Source organism: Microchirus variegatus (assembly GCF_963457635.1).
Source record: "Microchirus variegatus genome assembly, chromosome: 8".
In the NCBI taxonomy this organism is placed as follows: domain Eukaryota; kingdom Metazoa; phylum Chordata; class Actinopteri; order Pleuronectiformes; family Soleidae; genus Microchirus; species Microchirus variegatus.
The window spans coordinates 24,666,316-24,693,654 of record NC_139809.1 but is presented as its reverse complement, the minus strand read 5'-3'; the positions used below and the strand labels follow the sequence as shown (position 1 = coordinate 24,693,654).

General features: G+C 41.5%; 1 protein-coding gene across 1 annotated transcript in view; it reads left to right on the top strand.

The window, feature by feature from the left end:
* Positions 1-27,339, top strand: part of srgap1a (SLIT-ROBO Rho GTPase activating protein 1a) — a 75,963-nt gene that overhangs the window by 45,501 nt on the left and 3,123 nt on the right. Inside the window, exons 7-21 of the mRNA XM_083893571.1 lie at positions 1,227-1,448; positions 1,961-2,062; positions 6,751-6,948; positions 7,269-7,353; positions 8,757-8,784; positions 10,349-10,382; positions 11,137-11,197; positions 12,248-12,325; positions 12,410-12,544; positions 15,329-15,434; positions 15,553-15,777; positions 17,083-17,162; positions 20,788-20,968; positions 23,562-23,696; positions 26,788-27,175. Coding sequence (XP_083749697.1) covers positions 1,227-1,448; positions 1,961-2,062; positions 6,751-6,948; positions 7,269-7,353; positions 8,757-8,784; positions 10,349-10,382; positions 11,137-11,197; positions 12,248-12,325; positions 12,410-12,544; positions 15,329-15,434; positions 15,553-15,777; positions 17,083-17,162; positions 20,788-20,968; positions 23,562-23,696; positions 26,788-27,175 — 2,058 coding nt within the window. The remainder of the gene's footprint in view (positions 1-1,226; positions 1,449-1,960; positions 2,063-6,750; positions 6,949-7,268; positions 7,354-8,756; positions 8,785-10,348; positions 10,383-11,136; positions 11,198-12,247; positions 12,326-12,409; positions 12,545-15,328; positions 15,435-15,552; positions 15,778-17,082; positions 17,163-20,787; positions 20,969-23,561; positions 23,697-26,787; positions 27,176-27,339) is intronic.

Here is a 27,339-nt window from a genome sequence, read left to right as displayed (position 1 = left end):
AAGCAGCCTATTACTTTTTTTCCTTCCTTTCTGTGTTATTACTGAAATCTCAGATAATATATTGTATTATATATTGTATTATGTTATTCTTTAACTCTGTGGAAATGTTCCTCCATCTTGCATTGAGCTCTCTGAATATAAACTGGGAGTAGCTCTTACCCTATGACCTACTTTTTTGACATTTATGGCTCATCACTTCATTCACCTCAGCAAATTACAATGGACAACTCCCACTTGCAAGCATTTGTCTTTGTTTGCTACTGTAAAGACACATAGCTACTAACAGAGTTGTTTGTTGGGTATTATTTTCTGTAGCATTTCTAAGGAAATGGGATGAGGTTCGAGTCACATTTTGGTTTTATATATATTCCAGGCAGAATTGATGGAGAAGAGATATACAACTTCTTTTCAGCAGCAGCCTGCTGTGTGCTGAAATGACCCCTTTACCGCTTTGCTCACAAGCCTTCGCATCTCACCAGGCTGAGCGTGTGTAGCGTGCACAGTTGTGTTTAGGGCACACATGCATGTGCAGCCACACACATTTGGTTGTTGATGAAGGAAACGTTTAATATTTGAAAACAAAGCATACAATTTGTCTGGGTTTAAAGTGTATATTTGTATAGTGGGTGCCTGCCTGGCTGTGGTGTGTGAGTCTTCTCTGGTAGACTTTGGTCAAGGTTGTAGATCACCATTAGATCCTAGAGGCAACATGTAGGTTGTGTAACACAGAGGCAGCACTGCAGGCTCAGAAAGGTCTGGACTGTTAACTTAAGAAATTCCTCTTATTTCAATGTCATTCTGTAATAATTCAGCAAATGCAATCCATTAACAGGTATATTTGCTTTCCTTTTATAATAAATGTTGTGTAATGTGTTTATTCACATTACTATGCTTTAAAAAATGTATCACCATCAACAATAAGTCAGTGACTTGTTTTCAGGTGACAAGGTAGAAAATGAATTGTCTTTTATATACCCACTACAAACTTACTAGATATAGTTTTGCAAATTGTGCATCATGTCACCTGTAGAATTGTTTGTGTCTCTGTTGTGTTTGGTGTCAGTCAACTATTTGAACACACATGGATCACACATACTTCCTTTAAGCTATTACATTAGACAGCCTGGATACTCTCAGGAGAGCATCCTTCAAAAATTCATCTCAACTACAATCATAACTGGTTCATAAGTGCTGTCTTGACACTGACCCTCCTTCTCATCATCCAGTGCTGTGATTTGGGTTACCATGCCAGCCTCAACCGAGCCCTGCGTACCTACCTGTCAGCTGAATACAACCTCGAGACGTCACGCCATGAAGGTCTTGACATCATTGAAAATGCTGTGGACAGTCTGGACCCACGGAGTGACCGGCAACGATTCATGGAGATGTACCCGACAGCCTTCTGCCCACCAGCAAAGTTTGAGTTTCAGTCTCACATGGGGGATGAGGTACTTGGCACCGTCAGCAGTAGTAGTTGTAGACGTGAGGATATCTTTTAATTGTATGCATTTAAATTGGTTTAAAATGCAATTTAGTTGGCTGTTAAATTGCATTGAGCCAGAAAAAAACATTTGCATCTAAATGTGTTGCATGAAAACTACAGTGAATACTATGTAAGTGGGTTTGGAGTTGATTAAAAAAAGTCTCAAGAGTTAATGAGGTCTGATTTCCAGTGGCTTAAGTGCAGCGTTTTACTGCATCTGGGCTGCTGGATCAGGTTTTATTAGGGCAGAGAAATTGAAAAATAATGTGTTATTCCTCCCCCGTGTAGTTCAACATGTGCTACAAATTTTACTGTTTGGCTGACACTATCAACGCTGATATCATGTCTGTTTTGTTTTTTGGCTCGGCATTACCATCTGCAGAAATTCCATGCCCATGCTGTAAAGCAGAGGTTATATGACCTCATTCCTTTAGTAGGTTGCTGATTATGTGCTCTTTGCTTCTGCTTTTTCCTCAGGTGTGTCAGATCTCAGTGCAGCCCCCAGTGAATGGAGAGCTCATCCTGAGGTTCCAGCAGCTGCAGTCTCGCCTTGCCACGCTGAAGATTGAAAATGAAGAGGTAGATTCAAATCAAAAACAGTTTCCTTTATACATTATTGCGCAAAAGGGGGTTTAGCTATATCATTGTATGTGTCAAAACAGTTTAGTGCTGCATCAGAGATGCAGGACACGCTGCTGCTCTTTGGTTGTGAGATGGTTGAGATCACAGCTACACTGCATCGAAGCTATGACATAAAGCTCACTTAAGCTAGAGGTCAAGTCAAGGTGAGACAGAGAATATCTGCTGTGGCATGTACACATGACACACGTACACACTCGGTGTTACCCCTTCCCTCATGCCCTACAGGAAGCCATCAAAGCCACACCGTGAAGCCTCCATTTTTTACCCCCACTGCTAGATTTAAAGTCTTGCTTTTGTTTGCACAAAACTATCATGTGCTGCTTTCCCTCTGACACTTTAGGTGCATCTCTGCTTCACAGGCTGTATTATTTTAACGTTTATGCAATATGCCTGAGCCGATTATTTAAATCAAACAAAGGTCGATAAGGAAGAAAGGCAGAAGCTGCTGCTAATTCACAGATAACTATCCCGTAGCAGTGGTTTTTCTGTCACACCTGACCTGCTTCACCTCTATGAGATCTTTTCTCACTCCCTTCACATTACTCCATTCTCTTCCTTTTATAACCTCACAGACATGCACAGGTGGATGTCACTCAACTTCCTTCCTCTACATCCACTTCTCATTCAGATTTCTTGTGATTATTTTGCTGCATCTTCCACAGAAAATACATTTATGATAATGAATCGTGATAGAGTTTAAGTATGAGCAGAGGTGGGTTCATAGTAGATGTAGTTCCATTAGATCCTAAAATCTGGGTCGTGTCAAACACTCATGTCATAGCTTAATCAAACTAACTGACATGCCAGTGAAGAAGTTAGTCAATAATTGGCATGGTTTTCCTATAGTGCCATAAGCAACCACATGGGGCAGGTTGTTTAATGCCCCACACACACATACATGCTGTACACACACACACACACACACACACACACACACACAAACACACTGGTTTGCGCTCTTTGGACACAGTATTGTCTACCATTCATTTCACCCTAACCTTAACCAGTTTCAGTGGTCTTAAACTTGACCACTTACTCAGAAATGAGGTCAGGAAAGGTCCTACACACACACACACACACACACACACACACACACACACACACACACACACACACACACACACACACACACACACACCACACCACAGTGAGGATGATTTCTTTGCCACAGAGTTGGTGTCACCTGTTCATCCAGCAGCTCCTTCCTCCTTTGCCATAACCCGCATTATAAAAAAGTAATTGAAAAAATACATATATTTTGCCTAGCTTTACGGACACTTTTTTTAATAAAACACTTGCTGTCAGCACTTGCCTCTCTTTCAAATATCTTGCATTTCCTGACACTGCTTCAAAGTAAAATCCAGTTCCTGTTTCTTCAGAAATCTAGCAATGTTTTTAATGTGAAGCAGCAGCTGAAACAGAAAATGTGGGATTTTCCTTATTAGACATTTGGAAACAAACACATACTGAATTAAGCATCACCATTAGCATGCTCTGGAATTATGTATGTGTCCCTGCAAATAGATGTGTGTGTTTGTGTGGGTGTGTATGTGTGTGTGTTAAGGGTATGATGACAAGTCCTTGTTGCCTCATGTCCTTGTGTCTATGAAGTGGATGTCCTGGTGGGTCAGAATTGGAGGGCACTGCTGCCTTGTGTTGGGAGCACCAGATGGCCTCCCTTCCTAGGAACAGCATGCCAGATACATCCTTGGAAAAACAAATTTCAACACACCGAGTCGTCCCACAAAAACGACTGTCAAACTGCACAACGGAGAAAGAGAGTCTGTCTTTATTTGCTCTGGATAAGCTGCAGGGCAGTGCTTAATAGAAGTGCAGCTGTTTCCTCAAACCTCTTTGACTTCTGTGAAATGGTGAAAGAAAACATTGCTGAATAATTTACTCGGCATCGGTGGTGGATGGGTTGTGACGTGGAGAGAAAGCCTACGGCTTGTCCCCTTACTAAGTTGTTTGGGTTAACAAAGACCTGCTGTGTTCCTCTGCAGCAGAAACTACAGTCATTTGTTAATTTAGGAGAAAGTCACAGGACATTGTTCATATCAGCTCCACATGTATGCAGAGTTGTTAATCTTTTTGCAGGTTTAATAATCTGGCCATTTAAAACTCATTTGTCTCCTTATGAACCAGAGAATGATTTTCTACCTTGCTGTCTTTTGTCCTCTTGACACAGTAGCACACTTAATGGTTGCTCTCAAGACTTTTTCACACTATGAAAACCAACCCCACCTCACAGGAAGTGTTTGTTTTTCTCTGTTAAATCTCAGGAAGTCGCATCAAAAGCTTGTGTGTGTGTGTTTATGAACGCTTGTAAACTCATAGCTGGATGATCAGAAGATTGCACTCTTTACTACAGGGTCTGTTGAAACCAAAGGACAGCAATCTAGACGATAAATGTTGAGATAACTGGGGGTGGGGGTGTGCTGCTACCCTGCAGAATAACATTGAGAGATGTGGTGAGTGGATTTTGATAGTACAACACCTATTTTTAGCACAGTGAATGATGACTGTAATCCATGCTTGGCTGATTGAACTCCTCGTATTGGTGTCCTTTCAACACAAGACCACAGAAAACACCTGGTTTGTGGTTTCTTTTTAAAAAATATATAACCTAGGTAAATATCAGGGATTTCTCCTCAGGTTTGAAGTACACAGCTGAAGTGTCCTGATGGGCGTGTCCTCCACGTCTCTCTAAAAGCCATGTTGTAATTGCGTCCAGCTGTGTACTCTGGTGACTGTTCATCTGCTGAATAATGGATAAACTCAACAGCCTTTTCACTGGGAGCGATTCTCTCGCATGCATGGATTCTGTCTTCACGATGACAGCTTGGTCTCCTGGCTCCACGGGCGATCACCTGGGCTGGGGCCGCCAACCAGAGTCAAAACTTCTCATGATACTAATGATTTTATGTCCGAGCCTCCTGTGGATCAAAACTACAAGAAAACCTATTTTTTTGCTCTGGTACAGAAGATAACTTTCTGTTGTCATAGGACAAAAACATACAGGATGTCTGTGAAGTTTTATGATAGCAGAATCCCCCTTTTTCTCTTAGACGCTGTTATTAGCCATGTTCAAACATGCACTGTGTTTCTACTTCATGGGATGGATGACACTGTAACTATATCCACATTGTGTCGCCACCAAACTTGTGTCAGCACTGTAATCCATCACTGCAGCACATGAAAGAGATGAAGTCCACCTTGATTTTCAGGTGGTTTTTGTTCTGTCTTGGAGGCGCGATGAGTCACAGGTCATGCACTTTTTTGCATGTAGACTCTAATCCACTGTTGTGTTGTTGTGTATACCAGCCACACCAGGAATACACCTTGTTCTTTGATTAGCGCTGATGTCATTGAACTTAATATCTATTGGATGGGGTCACTACCTCCAGACCATTAAGAATAATTAGGAAGACTCCCAGCTGCGTCTCACTCAACCCCCCTTTGACCTATGGGGTCCCCACCTTTTCAAAGCCAACACAATCAAGCTGCATTTTTCTCTCCTCCCACCGTCTCTCTTCAATGCAAAGGAGAGTTTTGCTGGATTTTTCAAAAGCACAGTCATCGTTTGTGTTTCTGTATCAGCTCAGCTCCCCCCCCCCCCCCTTTTGTAGAGTTTTCACATCGGTGATTTATACTCACACTTGACAGTCTCTAAGTCTCTGTCTATTATTACTATTATTCTCGTAAACTGGACACTTGAAAAATTTCTATGAAGGATTAAACTTCCAACAGAACATTTGCTGTTGACCTGATTGATCTCTTGTTTTAATCCATTTAATTAATGTCCACATTCAACGCTATTAATCATATGAGCAAAAACTAATTTGTGCCTTTTAAGTTGTCTCTTTTTTGTTACCCGCCAACAAATGGTTACTGGGGGGAAATTACTGTCTTGTCTAAAAATTAAAACGTCATTATTTTAACATGATGACATGTTTCTAAACGTTTTACGATGTCATTGATCATCTGAACATTTCATCTTTTAGCCTAGCTGTCAGATTGGCTCCATATTCAGCCAATGCTGATAAGTCTATCCACAGCTTTGATTTAGACTAAAACATGTCAATAGCTATTCTATGAATCACCATGAAATTTTGTACCAACATTTTTTTTTTCTTTTTTTTTTTCTTTTTTTATTAAACCTGGTAAAGACAGACCCTTAAGTTATATGAACTAGTAAAGTCAATTAATAAAGATTTTTTTTTTTTTTTTTTACATCTCCTTCTACCCCACAGTGTAACCGGCTCTATATACACAGCTTGTATGTGTTTCCTGTCATCTGGTGTCCTCCTGTAGCAACACTCAAAACATCTGTCTCACTGCAAAAGTGGCAGGCCACTCTTAGCCTAGTCCTGGTACTTATTGGATTGAGGAGATGCACTCTCCATGACAAGGAAGAGGTGGAAATGAATCTAAAAAGTCTGGGACTGAATGTGCTATTATTCAGTCGACAGTTTTACTCACGACATTTTCGGAATGTGAGAGAAAATACCTGAATTTTTCTTGTCTTGGGATACAGAAAGTGGTTTTTAGGGGTAATTATTGTGCAACCCATTGGATATGATATGATGGACTGACTCTAAATTCCAATCTTCTTCACCTTGTAGATTAAAAAGACATCAGAGGCTACCCTGACCACCATCCAGGATATGGTAACCATCGAAGACTATGACGTGTCTGAGTGTTTCCACCACAGCCGCTCCACTGAATCGGTCAAGTCCACTGTGTCCGAGACGTACCTTAGCAAACCTAGCATTGCCAAGCGAAGGGCCAACCAGCAGGAGACTGAGCAGTTCTACTTCATGGTGAGAAAATATATGTATGCACTAGTAATCCAAATCTAATATTTATGTATAAGAATAGAAATAAGTCTCTTATAAATTGGATTTGATGGCTAGATTTGCATTATTCTCTGTTTAGCTGACTTTTTGAAATGTTTGATCAGCTGTTTAGTGCTACCATTAAGGCTAACCACTACTCTGACCAAAGATGGGCATGCTCTGATAAAGACTTTAAAAAGACTCCCATCTCGTCTTTTGCCCTTGGCTGCCTTATCGTAGATTGCTGTCTTGGGAGTAGGTGCTCTGGCTGGCACCACTTTGTAATTACTCTGAATTCTCTACAGAAATTCCGCGAGTTTCTGGAGGGCAGTAATCTCATCTCCAAGCTGCAGGCCAAACACGACTTGCTGAAGAGGACAATTGGTGAAGGTACAGTTACAGTTGCTTTACTTACCTTTCTCTTATAGATTACTCTTATTGATTTCTCACTGCTGAGTTTCTTACTTAATGTTTGTCTTTCAAATGTGTTAAGTTCTCGGCCAAAATTTGGACATTAACTAAAAGCAGAGTCCCGACAGACCAAATAACAAATGATAAATGACTTCCTCACTCACTCACAATTATTAATATTCACAATTTTGTGCATTTATGTTACGCAAACTCACAAATCACATTAAGCAAGACATGATTTAAGCAGATTGCATCACAGGAAGAATCAGGTGGAATCAGTCCTCTGTGAAGTAATTTTACTGAATAAAAACAAGAAGAAAAGAAATACCTGTTTACAGCCAACATTGAAGAAGAGAGGACAGTTTGCTTGGTTCCGTTGTTTATGTTAAAGCTCACGTTTGCTTGATATGGGTTTGAAAAATATTATTTATGTGCAAGTAAATTGCTCGGGGAAAAGACTTTTACCTCAGCAACTTCGATCTTTTTCTGTGGCAAAGTTCCCATTGTTTGCCTTCATTTTCTCCTAGTCCAAGTTGTTAGATGGTAATCTGGGTTTTATCCAGGAAAGCCAGAGCTGAAGGGGATTGTGAATTTGCATTATCCATCTTAGTGACTGATTAACTCCCTGCATAATGGACTGCAAGAAGTAAAAGGGTGGCAGTCATTACGACAGTCTCTCCTTGTTCTACACTGGTGGGATCTCCTTGAGGCATCAGCTAATCTACCATCGACCAAGCGAGTATCTGTCAGTCATTGTTTTAACCAGCAGTCCCGGTGGTCTCCCTCAAACTGTCCGCATAATGAGTAACAGAGTCGTGTGATTTTGAGGAAGAAAAAACCTCCTCCTTGTCCCACATGCTTCTTAATCATGTTGTCAGTGAGCTGAAGTAGAGTGCGAGTCACACAGACAGGTCAGATTGTGTTCACAGGAACAGGTCGTCACACAAACGACAAGACTCCTGTTCTCTAAAACCATTTGGAGGCTGTTTTGTCAACTGCATTACTCTGCTTGTTCAAACTTGACGCTGTGCATATCCGTGTAATAATGACTGTATTTGTGTGCCCAGACCAGTTATAAACTGTGCAACCTTATGTCTGGTAAATGTTTGTTTGCGCTGTACTTGTAACAAAACTCAAGTGTTTTGCTCGTATGCGTTTGTGCTCTCAGGTGTTTGTGTGTGTGTGTGTGTGTGTGTGTGTGTGTGTGTGTGTGTGTTTTTATGTGCTGCTCATGAGGCCCACGGTTGTGGACAGATGGCAGGCTTCAAACGCTCCACTAGGCATATGCACAATGCTCCACAGGGACCTCAGAGACAGGTTCTGGCATGTCGTCACATTTAACTTCCCCTCACATCTCTCCTCTGTTCTCTCTTCACCCGCAGGCCACAGAGCAGACTACATGACCACAAGGTAAAGTGCACTCTCTCACACACACACACACACACACACACACACACACACACACACACACACACACACACTCCGAAGGACCTGTGCATATTTTAGATACACAACCAGTCCACTTTTGTTTCGTCAGCTACAGGAACTTAACATGTTGCACGCCGTCAAAGGAGGACACTTTGCCTTAGGAAGTTTCTGATGTGAAGTAAATTTTGACCCTTAAAGCCAAGAAGCCTGTAGTTAGACTCCGAAAACAAAGCTCCTGTAGAGCATTCAGCAGATGCTGGCCTCTCTGTTTTAAGCCCAATTTCGTATTATGTGGTGTTGGTTAGTTTATTTCGCAGTCCCAGCAGCACCGACTGTCAGGCATTTAGAGATAATCACAGACTATAAAGTGGAGAATGTTAGAATCTAATTAAGAGGCAAGATAGAGGAGAAGAAAAATGAGTTTAAAATTCAACAAAAGAATCTTTGAAAGCACATGTTTAATTGTGGAGTTGATAGTTAATACCTTCCTGTAAATTGGTAGCTTTGATATATAGCATAGGAAACTAAATAGATTTGACACACATTGACATTCAGTCCTTTTACTCAAGAAAGGCTCACATTGATCATGATATTAGTTGGTACTGAAACAATCATGTGTCCATTAAGAAAAAAACAGGGTACTCTTTTAATCTTAGTCCTACAGGTCACATGAAGCCAAATTGCATCAAGTCTCACACTCCCATTGGAGAGCTTTGAAGATAAGTGAGGGAGAACTGCACTGTTGCCTTGTTTACATCTCCTAATGCATTTTTTGTATTCTAGACATCCCAACGGTCTGTTCAAAACCCACACTGGCACCCGGCGGGCTAGACCCCGCTCTGTTTTTAATGTTAGGTTATTTAATGGCAATTTGGAGTCATTTATCAAGGTACTGATTATCAGTCTACCCGCTCGACATCACTCCTCCTCCTTTCCATTTTCTTTCTTGCTCTGGCTTTCTGGCCATTTTGGTGGGTTCCCCCAAAGCATCTTAGCTTTGATTTATTTGTTACCGATAATGACAACAGCAAAACAACAACAACAACATATTTGTGCTGAGATGGATTCTGGAAACCTTCCTCATGAGTCAGTGAGCCCTCGCAGTCTGGGTCTGAGATGAACGGGGTGGCACTGATAGCTGTTGAGTGCTGCAGGAAGAGAGGAGTGGCAGTTGGAGGGATAAATGTTGGTCTCCGTCTGAGCCCCTGACTCTGCTGACCTGGCATCACTGAGTTTCTCTGGCAGAGCAATCTCTCCAGAGCAATAGCAGGGGCCAGTCAAGACAGCAGAATAAATGGCAGTCAGGGGACCGACGCCAGACTGATAAGTTGCGCTGCTTCCCTCCCTCCTCTCACCTCTTCACTGGCTCTCACTGGAGGCCAAGTCCTGTCCAGTTCTAATGGTTTTCTTTTGGGTTCACTGCCAGCACAGAGCGGAATGAGGGTGCACTCTTAGTAAAGGCTTTGGTGGGCAGCTGTGTCCTAATCTGGGTCTTGCTTTTCTCTCTCTTTCTCTCTCATCACTGGCTCTTGCGGCACTTCTGTAGCCGCGGACGACGGAACTCACACGCTCGACATCAGGTAGACACCTTGAAGCATCTTGGGGGGGCCCATGCTGCTTGCCTGTGCTCTTTCATTTCTTTTATCTGTCTTACACTAATATTTGCTACTTACTTTCTGTGTTTTTGTCTAATTATCAGCTAAATTATGTGAGCAGACCAAGACAGACTGGATTGACAAGAATCTTAATCGAGAGATTCAACAAACATTTTGTGGCATCATAACTTACAGCTGTCCTACAATTGCATATTTTGGCATGGTCACATGACCTAAGTGATCCACTGTATCATTAAAGTCATGTACCGCTGCCTCGCATCTCGTTCTACACTGATGTGTGGCCCGTCAGATAAGCTTTTGTTAATTCAAAGGCAAGACGTGCTTCGCAGCAAGCAACACAATTCAAAGTATATATTTAGCAGCACTTGAGGCCAATTGAAATGTGTGGGACAACATGTTTGTGCATGCTCACTGTTGTAGCCAGTGTGTGATTTTGTATCATTCATAATATTTCACACTCTGTATTACACTGACTGTTAAAATAGCCAGTGAAGTCAACTCAGTCTGTTTTTGTCAGATCTCTGAAGGCTAACTTTGTATTTTAATGCTCCAAGCTTCACTTTCACTGACACTGTGCACGTTTATACCTTAACTTCACACTGACCACTTCCTAGAGCCTGACCAGTACGTTTATAGGCCAAAAATTTGAGCTTATTTTTCAATATTTATGTCGGTTAGATTTGCTTACATGTTGCATGTTTTTGTTTTGCTTTCACAGGACTCCGGACAGGCTATCCCTCGTGTGGTGGAAAGCTGTATTCGCTACATAAACTTGTATGGTGAGTTGACTGTTATTGCAGTGTGCTTCTGTATATTTATTTCATCTGATAAGATGATTCCTTTCATATAATCCAACCAAGCTGCTTTGGTTTTGGGGTTTTCATTTATGCAGTTCACTGATTAATAGGCGTTGATTGTTTGGTGTATGTGTATGCTTCAGTCTGCTCCACCTCAGGCACAGTCATGGGAAAGTACACATTCCACCCTGCTAACAGTGGAACAGCCCAATGTATAATGGGACAGATGGATAGCTTAGCCTTGCAGTGATGACAACAAACATTGGTTTTTAACCAGGTCAAAATGTCAGTTTTAAGGGTTTTGGAAGCTGAGTTTTAATGCTCAATTAAGTCAAGCTATGGCTGGTTGTCCTTGTCCCAGTATACAAGCACTAGTGCGTAGTCTGTCTGCTTGTCTGTCCAACTCCACAATGCAAGGTGTGCCATTTTGAGTTTTCGTACCATCCATGAAATTTAAAATATTAATTAATTTCTGTCTCCTTGTCAGTTGAAAAAAGTACAGGCCTGGATCTCACCATGTTTTTGTTGATGTTGTCGTTTGCTGTGTACCAGCTTAATTCTGGGTTAAAGCTAGGGGTGGAAACTTTGGCATAAGTCCAACTCTGGTTTCACTGACGGCATACATGCAGTAGTAGCTCGACTTCCAATCACCTCATCTGGGTGTGTTCGTACAACTTTGATGATTCTTTAATTAATTTAATTTCCATGTTTACACACATTTTAAAGTCCAATTTTAACTTTTTTCAAATTCCACGTAAATGTACCGAGTACTTGCAGAATCATATGTTGCATCTTTTCATGCAAGAAGCTGATGACTTGCAGAGAAAAATCTGAAAAGTAGGGAAACTGCAAACTAATGATGTTGCTCCTGACTCTTGACCTCTCCTCTCAGAATGTCTTAATCCTCACTGAAGTCCCTTTTTAAAAAGCCTGATGGGGCTTAAAGAAAAGGCTGTGCCTTTGAGGACGAGTGACAGAGGCTTTTGTTCACCTTCTGTTCATTCCATCACTCCTTGTACTTTTTTTGTGCAGGTCTCCAACATCAAGGAATATTCCGCGTGTCCGGATCCCAGCTGGAAGTCAACGACATCAAGAACTCATTTGAGAGAGGTACAAAATGATCTTTATAATATAATAGCTATATATTATCACGTGAATCACATATGAAATGCTGCTGACTTTTCTGTGTCTTAGGAAATGACCCGCTGACAGATGACGAGAACAATCATGACATCAATTCAGTGGCTGGCGTTCTCAAGCTTTACTTCCGGGGTCTGGAGAACCCTCTTTTCCCCAAAGAGAGGTTCAGTGACCTGCTCTCCTGCATCAGTAAGAACATGCTTTCTTTCAATATATCTCCTTTAAATTTTAAATGTAATTTGTTTATATCACTCAAATGGAAATTGGAAACTCCAAACAAATGTATCTTTTAGAAAAATTGACTTTTCTTAAAGATAGGTTTGTATCTATTTTCTTTTCATTGTTCACTTTCAGCTGACATTTATCACCACACAATCCAGAATAAAAACACATGCATGCACCTGACACATGATTATAAACTGTATAGCATTTTTATTTATCTGATCTTATTCCAGCTGTAAACTTAAAATATCCTTTTCTTGTATGCAGTCATTTCAGCAGAGCATTTTGTTGTGGTCACTGCTTTTTTTCTCCGAAAATGAGTCAGTTTTTCCATCGAGTATATTTTCCCAACAACATCGAGCCACTGATCAGAACACTGAAGGATCACATTTCAGACAGCTAGTTGCGATTGTCATTTTGCCTGCAGACATGGTCCACATCCTCTGTATGAAAATGTCATGTGTTAAGTTATCAGCCCCAGAAGCACAGTCCTGTGGTCTTTCATGATCTTATAATTTAACTTATCCTCGAGACGTTGAAGAACCCAGTCCTCAAATTATTGCAGTTTTGCTCATGACCACAAAATATGCAAGTGTTTACATTCATCTGCCAACCGTGTTTCCAGCATCGCTGCTGAACACCCAAATTCTGTCAAGATTTTGTGTGTCTTTAAGAGCAAGTGGGAATTTGTTGTGTTTCTGTTTCAGACCTAGCTCTTTTAATGTTTGGTTCCTGTTTCCATCTTTGAGGTTTTATTAAAAACACAAAATTAGAGTTACTTTCTTCTGATTAACTTCCTGTCTGTTGCTGCTTTTGACATTTTCCTCTTAGATTAAATTGTAAACCCCTAAGACTGAGAGATCCATGACAGTGACCAAACACTCTCGTCTAGATCAGTGATAGCTGTCAAAATATATATACTTATTTAACATGTATATTAGCTAAAGTGTTTCATCTGCTTTAAATATTCAAAATCAAACACATAATGCTAGTAATGTTTGTCAGCAGAAAGGCTCCGTGTTCCCGTTATAACACTGTGTGATTACTACTCTGTGGTATTTGGTTGACTACTGAGAGGGAAGTATCTGTCATAAGTGGCACAAAGCTGGCCACTCTTACGGGATGGTGGTGGAATTTTAAATGTCCACAGAAGGGAGCAGTGTTTTAGCCCCGGAGCTGTGTCTATACTTTTCAAGAATAGTTATATTGTCATTTTGAGCTGCTTCAGTGCTCAGTCAGCTCTTTGTCTGCTCTGATCTTTTAGGATATGACATTGTGGGCTTTTATCTTTTAAATTGAACACGCACAAACACATGGACACAACACATGACATAATTCCTCGAGCAGCTATGTACGTGCGCATGTGTGCATGCAATGAGCGTGTGTGTGTGTGTTCTGATGGAAGCGTTTTGTGTGCTTTGAGAGTGTGAAGTGTGTCCGTATTCGTTTGCTGGGTGTACTTTTACACATTTGTGCAGGATGAGTGATGGGGATTCCCTGTTTACATTCCCCAGCTCAACATGCCAGTGAGTGGGCAAAACGCCCAGCAGCCTCCATATTTAAAACCCTCTGCTTATTCCATATGGAGCAGCACAAGCCAGCTACACGATCACTTTTCCCTTTCACCACTCTTTGCGGACTGCATGTGCTTTCATCACAGTGGCGTACTGTGACTTCTGATACCTTTCCTTTTGGAATATTACAGTATGGACATTTTTGCCTGGATGTCTGTGTTTGATGTCTACATAAGTGCTCATTGGAGTTAATCTTTGAATATTAGCTTCTGAAGTACTTGGGAGCAGTACTGCAGAATCCTAGTTAGGTATTCATGAAAGATGAAATGAATTACAAGTATCCCATAAGCCCAAATCCCAGATGGCAGAGTGGCTGGAGGGTGACAAGACTATTTTTAGCTGCCAGTGCAGCCCGAGCTCAGACAAATAAAATTGGCTACTTCAAGTGCCACAGCATAACAAATGTGATGGTAATAAACAACATTAGGGTTTGCATCCTCTTGTATTTTGATGCAACTCAACATGTGGAAGATTTACTTTTTATTCCATTTTGTTTCTTGCTGCTATTAGGTCACTTTCAGGGAGAGAAATGTTAAGAAAACTGGACAAATCAAATCAGGGAAAAGTACTTGTTGTCCATGAAGCTGCGATTAAGAATGCTGACGTCCTTCTCCCTTTCCTCTTCCACTGTGGTGTCAGCAGAGTAACACAGGCTGAGGTGAAGGTCAATGCAACACAGTCAGTGTATTTCCTGTGGCCTCTACATATTCACATATGAAAACCCGTCAACACACACACACACAGAGTAAACATAACACACTTTTTTTTCCCTAGAGAAACTCATTTACTGTATATTGTGACCCAAATTGCATTATAAACTGATATTTGTGCACAGTAAAATGGCAGTAAAACGTAAACTAGGCATTTCTTAGAGGTATATTTGATCAATTGAACAAAACTTCCTCTATGCATATTGTTTATAAATATTAAATTGAGAGTTGGAAAAAATACAACTGTATTTCACTATTGCATTAAATCCACGTCCATGTCCCTAGGAATGAGGGCATTTTATGTGTGTGCATTTGATGAAGTGAAAAGACAAAGGCATCTGGATCGTATTCGTGCTGCGACTCTGAAACGAAGCAGACTTTATTTCAATTAAAATAAAAGCTATTGTATTGCAGCGTTTCCCTTTCTAACATCATATCCTCTCTGTTTGTTTGTTTTGCTGCTCTAGGAGTAGAGAACCTGTATGAGAGAGCATTGTACATTCGTAAGATCCTCCTCACCATTCCCAGATCAGTCCTCATCGTCATGCGCTACCTTTTCGCCTTCCTCAACCAGTAAGTTTAAAGACACCAACCAGTAAATTGATCCTTAATGCCATTTGTAAGCTATGATTTGATGTGTTTTATCCTTTTCTTATTTGACATATCCCCTCATCTCTCCTCTCCTCTCCAGTTTGTCTCAGTACAGTGATGAGAACATGATGGACCCATACAACTTGGCCATATGCTTTGGCCCAACACTCATGCCTACACCAGAGAGCCAAGACCAGGTCTCCTGCCAGGCCCACGTCAATGAGATCATCAAGACCATCATCATCCACCATGAGACAATCTTTCCTGATGCCAAAGAACTGGATGGACCCATTTATGAGAAGTGCATGGCAGGAGGAGATTACTGGTGAGGAATGAGATCTTGAAAGGTCACGCTTTAGTGTCTGAATTCAGAATAAGCACAACTCATGATCTTTCTTGTACAATGAACACTGTGTGGTTACTGAGTCGCCCCGGTCACTGTTGTCTGAGTGTCCAGTGGTAGGTGGTCCAGGATTAAAATCAAATAAAAAATAGGCATTCTGGTGTGATCACTACATGCAGCTGCATATTAGATCTATGTGGGAGAGTCAGACAGGCAGCTGTGGTTTTCTCTTTCCATTTTTCTACTGTGAATGAAACAACGGCACACTGCCAAACCCTCGCTTCATTAGTAATTCACTCAACATGCAGGTATGCTTGCACACTCATCGGTGCAGCTGTGTCAGTAGACTGTCATTAGAGCTTATATGAGTAATAACACACATGATATAGTTGAGCATGATTCTGTGTACTGACTTAGATGGTGGACTGCTTTTAAGGTGAGACGGGCTGAAACAATACCTTTAACCACCACCATCACAGCAGAATGAGTAAATGTAAAATCCATACGCCTTGTCACGTTTCTGCCTCGATGCATCTGCCCTTGTTTTTTTGCTTTTTTTCTACTCGCACACACCCACATCATCTCAGTCTGGCAGGTTTTTTTCCCAGGCTGGAGCTAATCACCTGTCTCAGCATGACTGTGTCCCCAGGGAGTGTCACGAAGCCAAGGGGAAGACTTGTTGACATGGCTGCCTCCCTATTCTTGCAGAGAAGGAGGCAGATAGTGACACGTTAGAAAGTGTGTGTGCGTTTGTGTGTCTGTGTGAGCACATGCATGTGTCAGAGCACACAGAATACTTCTGAAACTCTTTGTGAGCACTGCTTCGTGTTTTCATTCATACACCAACCTGTTTGCAGCCGACCTCCTTTACTAGCACAATGTTGCTGTTGCTGTATACAAATATATACATATACAAATCACTTCCTGTATGCAGAGCAAGAATGTCACTGGGGGCCACAACCTCTAATCAGCGCTATACTGCGAAAGAGAGTCGCATGGAGCCGTGGAGCTTAATTACTATTGCATTGTGTGAACTAATTTGACAATGGTTTGAATGTAACATACATTTGTTTATGTTTAAAAGTTACGTGCTACAGTTATAGAGTTATGTTAACTGGTTATGGTTAAGTTAGGTAGGTAGGCTGTCCAAATGAAGGGAAGTCAGTGTCGTTTCTCAATAAGAATAGTTGTGCAAGTATCTGTGTGTGTGTGTGTGACCTCTGACCCCTGACCCTTCACCCCCCCGCCTTTGTTTTGACCCTCATGGTTTGCCCGGTGTCTCCACAGTGAGAGTCCCTACAGTGAGCATGGAGCCTTGGAGGAGGTAGACAATGAAGTAGGGACAGAGACACACACCAGCGAGGACGGTGAGTGTCTAACATTCATGAATACAGTACACAATCACACAACACGGGTTATGTTACATATGGAAATGTACACACATCAAAATATACACAGATGTGAAGTGACATACTGTCGTCGAGGTTTAAACTCGGCTCTCTGCAGCTAATCCTGTCTTTCAGCCTCTTACATGCAGTAACCTTGAAGGGCTTAGGAAATTGGACATTTACTGACAGACAACCATTCATATTCTAATGCAGTTTTTAGACATCTACATATCCCCCTACTTGGAGATTTCCATGGTCGTCTACACCCACTTACACCATTGGGATAGACATTTTTCAAAGGGTTACAGCTCTGGGATAAAATCTGTTACATTAATCAGTAAAAGAATAATGTATGGAGTGCATCAAGAGTGTCATGTTTCCATAGCTTTTTCAGAAATCACACCGTGTCTGTGTTTTCTCTATGTTGACCCACCTGTGTGTCCAACAGAATTACAAAAACACCAGGCTCACATAGCATGTATGGGGAAGTGATAGCCTTCTCTCAGACGAGGTTGGAACTGCTTTTACATTGTGTGATCATACACGCTGTCCTTTGTGTGATTGAAATGGATAGCAGTCGGTGAGGTCCAAGTCAAATAACGTCCAATTTAGTTGAAACCAAAATATGTTTTGCTGTTAAACTGTCAACAGGCACGCAGAAAGACGAAGTTCAGCTCATTAAAAAGTTATGTATATCCTTGACCGAAATCTGAAAGGATGTGTTACAATCTGAGTGAAAAGATTCAATCTACAGTTGTCTCCCTTGGTAACAGACTTCCCGAAAACCTGTTTCCATGGTGACACCAGCTGCCCGAGTGTCGTCACATTTTCACACCCAGAGACACAATTTAGGGGGCTCCCTGTTGTCATCCATCATCCGTCTCCATAGATGGAGTTCGGAAGTATCGGCTGATCTCCTCTAATCACGTCAGCTGTTAATCACTCAGCCAACCAATGAAAGTCGTCTCTCTACAACTGAGCACAGCTGGAATCGATCAACTCTTCAAGCAATTAATAGAAGATTACATTGTCCAGACGTCTCTTGTTACCACGGGCTTTGTCCAAAAGGATTTTCTGCGCAGACTTGGACGCTGTCCACGTTTACGGGTTCCTCTCTTGAAACGATGACTAAGTTATTGTCGTCAGTTATTTTTAAATCGCCATGACCTCATTTGAATTTTAAGACACAAATCTGGACCAGCCAGATTTAGACACACAGCACACACAGGATAAAGCTGCTTGACTGCTGCTTTTAAAATGAAAGAAAATGTATGTTAATCAAGATATTGTCGTATTTATATCTCGTATAAAGGTTACTCTTTGTGATCCTGATGTATTACCTTTACGTAAAACTAAAAGCTAGTTTAAAAATTTTACAGCATGTGCACGGCTCTAAATGTGCAAGTTGTGTCTCTTAATCCTAATCTAAAACTAGTTCTGCTTGACTTGACTCTTTCACTAGATGAGAGGCAAAACCAAGGCTATAAAGAGGCATGGTCTCAGTATATCCATGCTCATTGCTGATGCTCATGTCAGTGTCCTGGGCATTGGCTGTTAGGCAGGATGATAAACGGTCTGTTTTTAGAGTGGCACTTCTAGCACAACATCAATACATTGATGTCCTTTATGCTGGTATATGCACTACAAGGTCAGAGGTGAACTAACTGGCACATTGGTTGTATATCTCATTGTGGGAGTACAGTTCTATGTTCTTATTTTCAAGTAACCTAACACGCGTACTGCATATATTGTTTAGCATGTTATTTATTGTGCATGGAGGATTTTCTTCTATAAAACATCCTTTTTTTAAACCTTTATTTTAAACAGTAAGTACCTTGAGATGGAAATGTATTTTATGAGGGAGACTTGGCCAAGACAGCTCACCAGTTACAGTTCAGCTGAAATAATACACGACACATTTTTTTTTAAAGCAGCTGCACAACTTCCTTTTAACTTCGAGAAAACTCTAGGGGGAATATACGATCAAGCTTTTGAGAACTCTGCAAAGTCTTGCATTTTAAAATAAGAAAAGAACCCTCATCGTTCCACATCTCCTGCTATGTTTGACGCAGCAAGTTCCCTTAGATTAATATTTGTCTTCAAAAGAGGAATGTGGGTAAAAGACAAAAAGGGAAATGAATACTCATCTTAAGTTATATCGCATACCCCTATTTCTGTGTATGAACCCTGATGTGGGGCAACATCCACACCAACTTCGCTCCACTGGCTCGTGTAAGACGTGACGGTGTGTATCTCTGACACTGCAGGCTTCCATCTCTCAGGGTTCAACTTCTTCAGCTCCAGTCACAGTATGAGAAAGAGTGTCTACATGTGTAACCTTGGGTGGTTAAGTCTGAAACCATTCTCAGTTATAATTGCACAACATGACAGAGGGGATCCTTTACCGCTGCTCTGAGATTAGAGTTTATAGCCCGCTGCTTTCAGCCGCAGCCACGTCACTGCAGTGCCAGTGGGCGTGTGCCTTTGGCAAAAATGTTGGACAAATATTTATAGACCTAGAGGAGGATGGACAGATGGGTTGAAGTAAAAGATGGAGAAAATAAAAAAGAGATGGAGAGAAATCCCCCAGATCAGTAAAAGGTTCTGTCAACCTTATTAATGGCCTTGTCCCCTGCAGTGCAGTTCAATTAATTCAGACGGTAAATTCCTTCTTGTCACATTTCATTGGAGCATGCTACATCCACACTCTGTCAATTCTGACAATCCAATAATGCAAGGGAGGTGGCAAGTTGAAGGGGAAAACGTGAAAGATTTCAGAAAAGGACAATAAAAAAAACGTACTATATTCCTTCTCCCATGTGGATTCTCTGCTCATCTTGGGAATCTCCTGTGAAAAATACATCATACTCTACTCTGGCCATTCACTCACTCACTCATCTACCTGTTTATAAATAGTAAGGCAGTATTTGGGTGAGACTACGTCTGTCCAGGGACCCCCTGTCTGACTTAAAGTGAGAAAGTGAGACAGGAGGAGGGCAGAGGAAGGAGTGAAGCAAGGATAAAGCTGCTATTTTTAGACCTGTGTTGCTGTCGTGTGCGTGCACATCGACTCAGAGTCGACTAGCTGTTCTTGAAAGGACAGATGTTTTTGCCAGGATTGACATCAGTCTAAAACATTTTAGTGAAATAGTCAAATTGACTGTTCAAGCTGTCATTAATAAGCATCGTCTGTAATAACTTTCCCTCCTCTTTTTCCACATTTATTCCCTTGCCACTGATCCAGGCTTCTTTGTACAGCTGTTGAGTAGGTATCAACCCAACCGAATGATCCATATAGTGACTGACATGCCCCTAAGTCATATAGATCTCCCCTAACCAGCTTCTATAAATATCCTGCTAAAGCTCCCCTGGGCTTGCTGTGGCCCTGGTGTTGTAGAGCTGGGTTACTGTCAACTACAACTGAAATGACCAACTGCTGAGCACACTTTAAACTCCACGTGCAGTAAAGTGTGCATCCATGTGTATAAACATGAGTCAGCACTTTGTTGTAACTGATTTCGAACCACTTGTATCCATCATTAAAATGTCTGCACTATACTCAATGCCTTTGACATACATGACCCTGCTCTCTTCTTGTTGACAGAGGGCGAGCCCATCGAAGCCATTGCCAAGTTTGACTATGTGGGGCGCTCTTCACGAGAGTTGTCCTTCAAGAAGGGAGCCTCTCTGCTGCTGTATCAGCGGGCGTCTGAAGACTGGTGGGAGGGACGGCACAACGGCATCGACGGCCTGGTGCCGCACCAGTATATTGTGGTCCAAGACATGTGAGTGTTTTACATTTACAGCTCACTTACACAAGTACTCAACATGAAAACCACTTCCTGCTCAAGGAATAAGGAAACATTATGAATAATGTGCATGCATAAAGATCACAACACCATGTGTTTGCTAATAAACTGGTTCTCCATATTAATATTACTATTCCTTTATTGTTTTTATTTGTTGTCATGTTGTGTGTGGTTGTATTGTGTTCAAATAACTGTGCAGCACTTTGGTTCAACTGCGGTTGTTTTTAAATGTGCTTTATCAATAAACTTGACTTGACTTGACTTGACTAATCAGAATTTAAACGTGAGCATTTGAGAAATGTTTTGTATTTAGTCATAAAATTAGCACAATATATCACCAGACATTAGGAAAACATGTCAAATTGAAATACTATATTTATTGATAACAATGGTGCAGACAGTATATTCACAGCTTCTGTTCATCTTGTAGAATAGGGGGTTACATATCTTACATATAGCCCCTTTTAAAGGATCTGTTCCTACATTATTTGTAGCTGATCAGTGTCTGTGGTCTTGTGGACTCCATGTTTGCAGCTGCTATGGTGGCAGGATGTGGTCTTAGACAATATTAGCCATTATGGTTTAAACTGTTTTGGCTGAAAACTTGATATCTGTTTACTGACGAGTTATTGGGTGAACACATTAAGCATGAATGATTGAGTTAAAATCACAGGCCTGCTGATTGTATTTTGGACATGAGGTGTGCTTTAGTTTAAATGTAAGCCAAATAAAGTAAAGCTGAGCTTTTTCAGTGCACTGTTTTTAAAGGATTTGTTCCACATTTCTGAAATGTGTTTATTCGGCTGCTTAAAACATGGCTCTGTGAGAGTTATTGGTTGTTTCTTACTGTCAATTGTTTCCTAAATTGTTTGACTAATTTGTGTATGTATTTAAGAGATTTGATGTAAAAGATGATTTTAAAAATATTGAGCAGTGCACACATTTCGGCATATTTGAGATTGCTGTGGTTGTTGAGCACAAGAAATATAAATATTACACAGCCTGTTTGCTGTGTAAATCTTACTTTCTACTCAGGGTGCAAAATCAGAGCATTAGGGTTTTGGTTTAAAGAGTAATCCTCCAGTTCTATTTGAGAATCTATTTGAGAAAATCACAGTGGATGAAACGACACACTTGTCTTGTTTGTCTTGTTGACTTTGGGCCACGGTTTGACTGTGGGGTCGTGTGTAGAGGACCTTCAGGCTTGTTTGCCGTGCCCACCACTGTTTCCCTCCATTCAAGTGTGGCACCTTCTCCATCTCCAGGATCCTTAAAAAACCCTCTTGTCATTGTCTCTGACTCTCAGCACTAACAAGCATACACTCTGCCATGGTGACTGCTGGCTGTTGGTGCCTAATGAACTGCACTCAGTGTCTCATTAGGACCAGAACAGAATCACTCCAATCACTTAGGAGCTGGCCAACAAAATGGCCATTTAGAGTGCTGTCCCCTATTTCCTCTTCTCCTTCTCTGCTCTTGCTGCTGGCCCATCACTGCGCCTCTATTAATAATTCACCCCCGATTGGGGGGGCCTTCTTAGTTTATAAAAGAGTAGGGGAATTTACAGCTGCACGGGTTGTCCCGGAGTGTAGGAACTTCCTACTCTCTATTTAAACACAACAGGCTGAGGAGTGAAGAGCACCCGGGGGTTAGGATCTTCTCTTAGCCCATTAAAAAAAGCCCAGAATGAAAAATTCAGAGAGATGTCCTAGAGACAATTTTAGTACAGGATGTTTCCTCTCAGGATGCGTCTGTCAGTTGTTTAAACTTCCTCCTGTGGGTTAGGGTTATATCATATAAATGTTGTTTAATGCCACCTCCGCTTCTGAAATCCTTGCGTCCCCGATCTGTGTCTGTGCATTCATGTGGATACAATTGTAAACTAATAGATTTCAAATCAGAATTGCAGTTGCCGATGCAAATACCCCGTGGCTGCAGTTTATTAATGCAAGTTTGAAAAGTGCAATACGTGATGAACAAGTTGAAATGTTAAATGTTAAATTTTTCAGCCGTGTATTAGTTTGTTTTGAATCTGGAACCCAATTAAGTGTCTTTCTGAAGCTTGACTTACAAAATTATATCACAACTCAAATCACAAGATGTTAGAAAAATAGCAAGTTAGATATTTCACCCCAATTGTCCACTGCGTTTTGGGTTTTTTTTCTGGCCATGCTGCTCAGTAGCTATGATTGCTGCCACCTGACAGGTACCTACTTGACCCAGTCACAGACCTCACTGAAAACCATGCATCTGGCTTGTGTGTGTGTGTGTGTGTGTGGGTGTGTAAAAGTGTTACCACCACAGTGCATCACCAGAATACTGAGAGGCCCAGGGATATGACTCATCTGACTCTCTGGACCTTGAGGAAGAGATGGAGACATGCTGACACACAGGAAACTGATATGAAATCTTGTCATCAAAGAACAAGCAAATATATATATATATATAAAGAAAACATAGACTGGTTTGTTTGTTTTTTACCCCTTTTTGTGGCCTGTTTGTCTGTCAACAGTCTGTCTTCTTCTTTTCTTTTTCTATGTCTCAATGTCACTCTGTCTCTGTGCCCCAGAGATGACAACTTCTCAGACACTCTGAGTCAGAAGGCTGACAGCGAGGCCGGCAGTGGCCACGCTGCAGAGGATAAATGCCTGAAAGATGTCAGCTCACCCACTGACACCAGGATCTCTGAGGCCTACATCACCAGGTTGGTTTTCAAACTGCGCTCTAATATACATCTAATACACTGGACTGGAATATTGAATCCTTTTCTTTGATCAATTCTACTAAAGACTTCAGATTGTACCGATACTGCTGATCCCATAGGCCTGGGTCGCGCTTAATGTTTCATATTTCCACATTCGATCTGTGGTCCATTCATACTTAACAAGGGTCTGTTTCAGTTTAGTGTTCCACGCATGTGTGCTCAATCTCACATTCCTTTTCACCAGAAAATCACCCTCATTTGTATTTCCTTGTATTCTTTGAGTGCAGAGTTGTACATGTGTGGGTACTGGGGAACATAACCTTAAGTTTTCATGTTAACTGACCAAAATAAGACTGTGCCACCTAGTGGACTGGTGAAATGTATGTCACACAGACCCTAGTGGATCTCTGTGCATGAACCTGCATGGAAAGTATGACCTGGGTCATATTGACACTTGAACACAAATATCAATAGCTGTATAATTTGTTCAGATTCCTAATGATATTGTTGTACTGACCAGTGAGGAACCAGTATCAATTCAATTTGGATTTTGATACATGTTCCTACTAGGGATTTAGGTGTGTGGGATTTTTTTTTTTTTTTGTATACAGCTCACAAAATATTTTCTGGGTCTTCTCTAGTATATGACAAGTCATGCTTTTTACTTTTCTGTCTGTAGCCTATTTGGAATAAAAGGATGGTTTATATTAACAATACATACTACAGCTGAGCTGGAGAAACATCTAAGGTGCATAAGTATTTTCAAGTGTAAGTGAGTGGCAACTGGTTGTGATGTTATCTATGAGTTTGACTCTTGTGAATTGACCGGTTCCAATGTTGAGGTTTTCAATGGGAAGTTCACAGTTCACGCTGAAACCAGTCACACTGGTGTCCACGTGTGTCATGCTTTACCATCTATTTTCCTCTAAATGAGAGCATACTTAACCAAATAGACATCAAGTGAGACTTCCATTGAAACAGAGTTGTTTTTGAACCAGTGGAGTCGCTCCCTGGTGGAAATTTTACATATTCTTAAATCCTGGTTGGCCCCAAACAGCAAACCGGACAACGATGTCCACTTTTTATCTCACTGCCCAATCAGAGAGCAGTTTGATGTCATTTCCTTGGCTTGCCTCTTATGTGAGCAGAGTTGTTGAGTATGTGATTAATCCTCAGTGACGCATTTACTTGTTGTCCTCAGCCCACCTCTCCCACTCTATTTTATTTCCACTGACAGACGGGTCACATTTTAAGTATGAGTATTAAATATCCACTTCACGTTGCTGCTTAGTCATCAGCAAATCATACTGGAAAACACTGTACATGCAGAATTAAACACACACACACACACACAACGATCACATCAGTCTTTGACAGCGTCTGCTGCTGCGAGAGAGTCAGTATTTTGTCTCGTCATTGCTGTGTTTCTGCTGGTGGTGTAAGCGACCTTGAAACGTCTGTTTCTGGCTCTTGCCAAACACAAGAACAAATCTTATTTTATTCAGAGCCTCTCTCTCTCTCTCTCTCTCTCTCTCTCTCTCTCTCTCTCTCTCTCTCTCTCTGCTCTTATTCACCATTGAAATGTTGATGATTCATACGAGAGGCCACATATCTACACCACTGTGGGTATTTATATACGGATGAAGAACAAATCCGAGAGAATCATGTTTTCCACATCCACAGCGTAATGATTCTCTGTCACCAGCTCCCAGGTGACCCCCCCCCTCCTCTCTCCTCCTCCTGTCTACTCCCCACTCACTTTTCTGCTCTTCTATTCAGACAATCCTTGTAAGGGCTGAATCATTTATATACAGAGCTTTATTTAGATTTTTTTTTTCTTCCTCTCATGGCGTTCTCAATCCACTGCACACTGAGCAGACGGACAGAACAAATGTTAGCCCCACACTCAACGCATGTGAGCAAACATGGCGTTTCTCTTTTCTCACTGCGAGTCTCTTTTAGTGACAATAACTATTACAGTTGGTCCACTTTCCATTTTGATGAAGAACAACTCATGGAATGTCTTGTGATTTAAATTATTATTAGCCGAGGCTATAATAAACAAAGCGTGAGCTGTCTCCGTGGAGACGGCCTGCAGAGTGAGTGTGCAGCGCCTTTTGCAGTCATAATACATCCATGGTTGTATTGCACTGCCCCAGAGGGGGGCCTGGTGTTCTGAATGTAGACTGCACCCCCTGCTGGTAATCTGTGAGTCGTGCAATAGTTTTTGTTTTTTAAACTATTGTCATTACTTCTGTTGTGACGTTAAAACTGATGTAGAAATACAATATAAAGCTCATTGAGAGCAGTGGTTGTACAGGAACATATTTTTCTTCTTTAAGAGCCTCATGGTCCTTCATATTGATGCTTGTGATTGCTTTTTATTTAACATAGTTATAAGGCTGTCTGAGACGGTGTTTGTTTACTCTCAAATGAGGCAGTGTACTTCAGCAGTTCATTGTTTGTTTATCACCACAAAGAATCAATGCAGACGTAAGTAGTTCGAGTTAGATATTTATACGTTTTTATATGTTGTTAATTAAATAAATCAAGTTTTTGCCATTTTTGCAAATGGTAAAAGTAATAATAATTTTTTTTTTTACTTTACACATTTTGAATGAACTCTTATTGATCCTGTTACTAGACTGACAGTAATAGTGATTGTAATTGTATAATTTCAATATTGCAGCTGTAGAGCTGTTTTTAAGTCTACACTGAGAAGGATGTGCTGCTCTTTTATGATCTTTTATGGAGCAATAAAGCGCTGTGTGCTGCAGTATTGTACAGAACTCGGCAAACGTATGTGTCTGTGTAAGTTTGGTATGCTCCGTTCTCTCACATTGTGTTTTAAATGGAGAGAGATGTGCTTGTCCAGGTTCAGGCAGTTATTCTGCTGAAGCAGCTGTAGCTTGTTGCATTGCTCAACAGGCCTCCCACCCCCTTCAAATGTTTAGTTTTTGTCTTCTGTTGTCCCTTATGTGTGCATTGTGGTGAGTTATGTTTGCTGCTGCCTGTTCTGACCAATTCTCACTCAAAAAGAAGGCCTTAATGGGATTGGAATCATGAAATAAACTTTCTTTTAATCCCACAGGCACAAGAAAAGATTAGACCCACCATCTCGACGGCCCCCTGCCCGCCCCACTGACGTCCATTGCATGGTACATACTTCTCAGCAGAGTCATGGTGGACATGGCGGCACCCCAGAGATGGGTTCCCCAGTTCTGGGCCACTTCAGCCCGCGGGACATGCTGCGGAGTCGCAGCCACATGCCCATGGACAGTCCTGAACGACGGCGCCGCACCGGGCACGGCAGTCTGACTAACATCAGCCGACACGAGTCACTGAAAAAGATGGAGAGCCCCCCGATCCGCCGCTCCACCTCCTCTGGCCAGTACACGGGCTTCACCGATGCCCATCACCACCACCTCCACCACCTCCACCATGGTGGCAAGCCACTGGACCCGGAGAGCATCGCACAGGTCAGCGCAGGACGAGCGGCGACCCGACCGCAGCTCCCTCCACCATCAAAGCCCTGCCCCACCCTGTAAAAACATAGTCAGTCCCTGTCTTCTGCTTCCTCTGGCTGCAACTGTCTATGTGCTGAAATCACACAAAAGACAAGTTTCACAGGCAGACAGCAGGG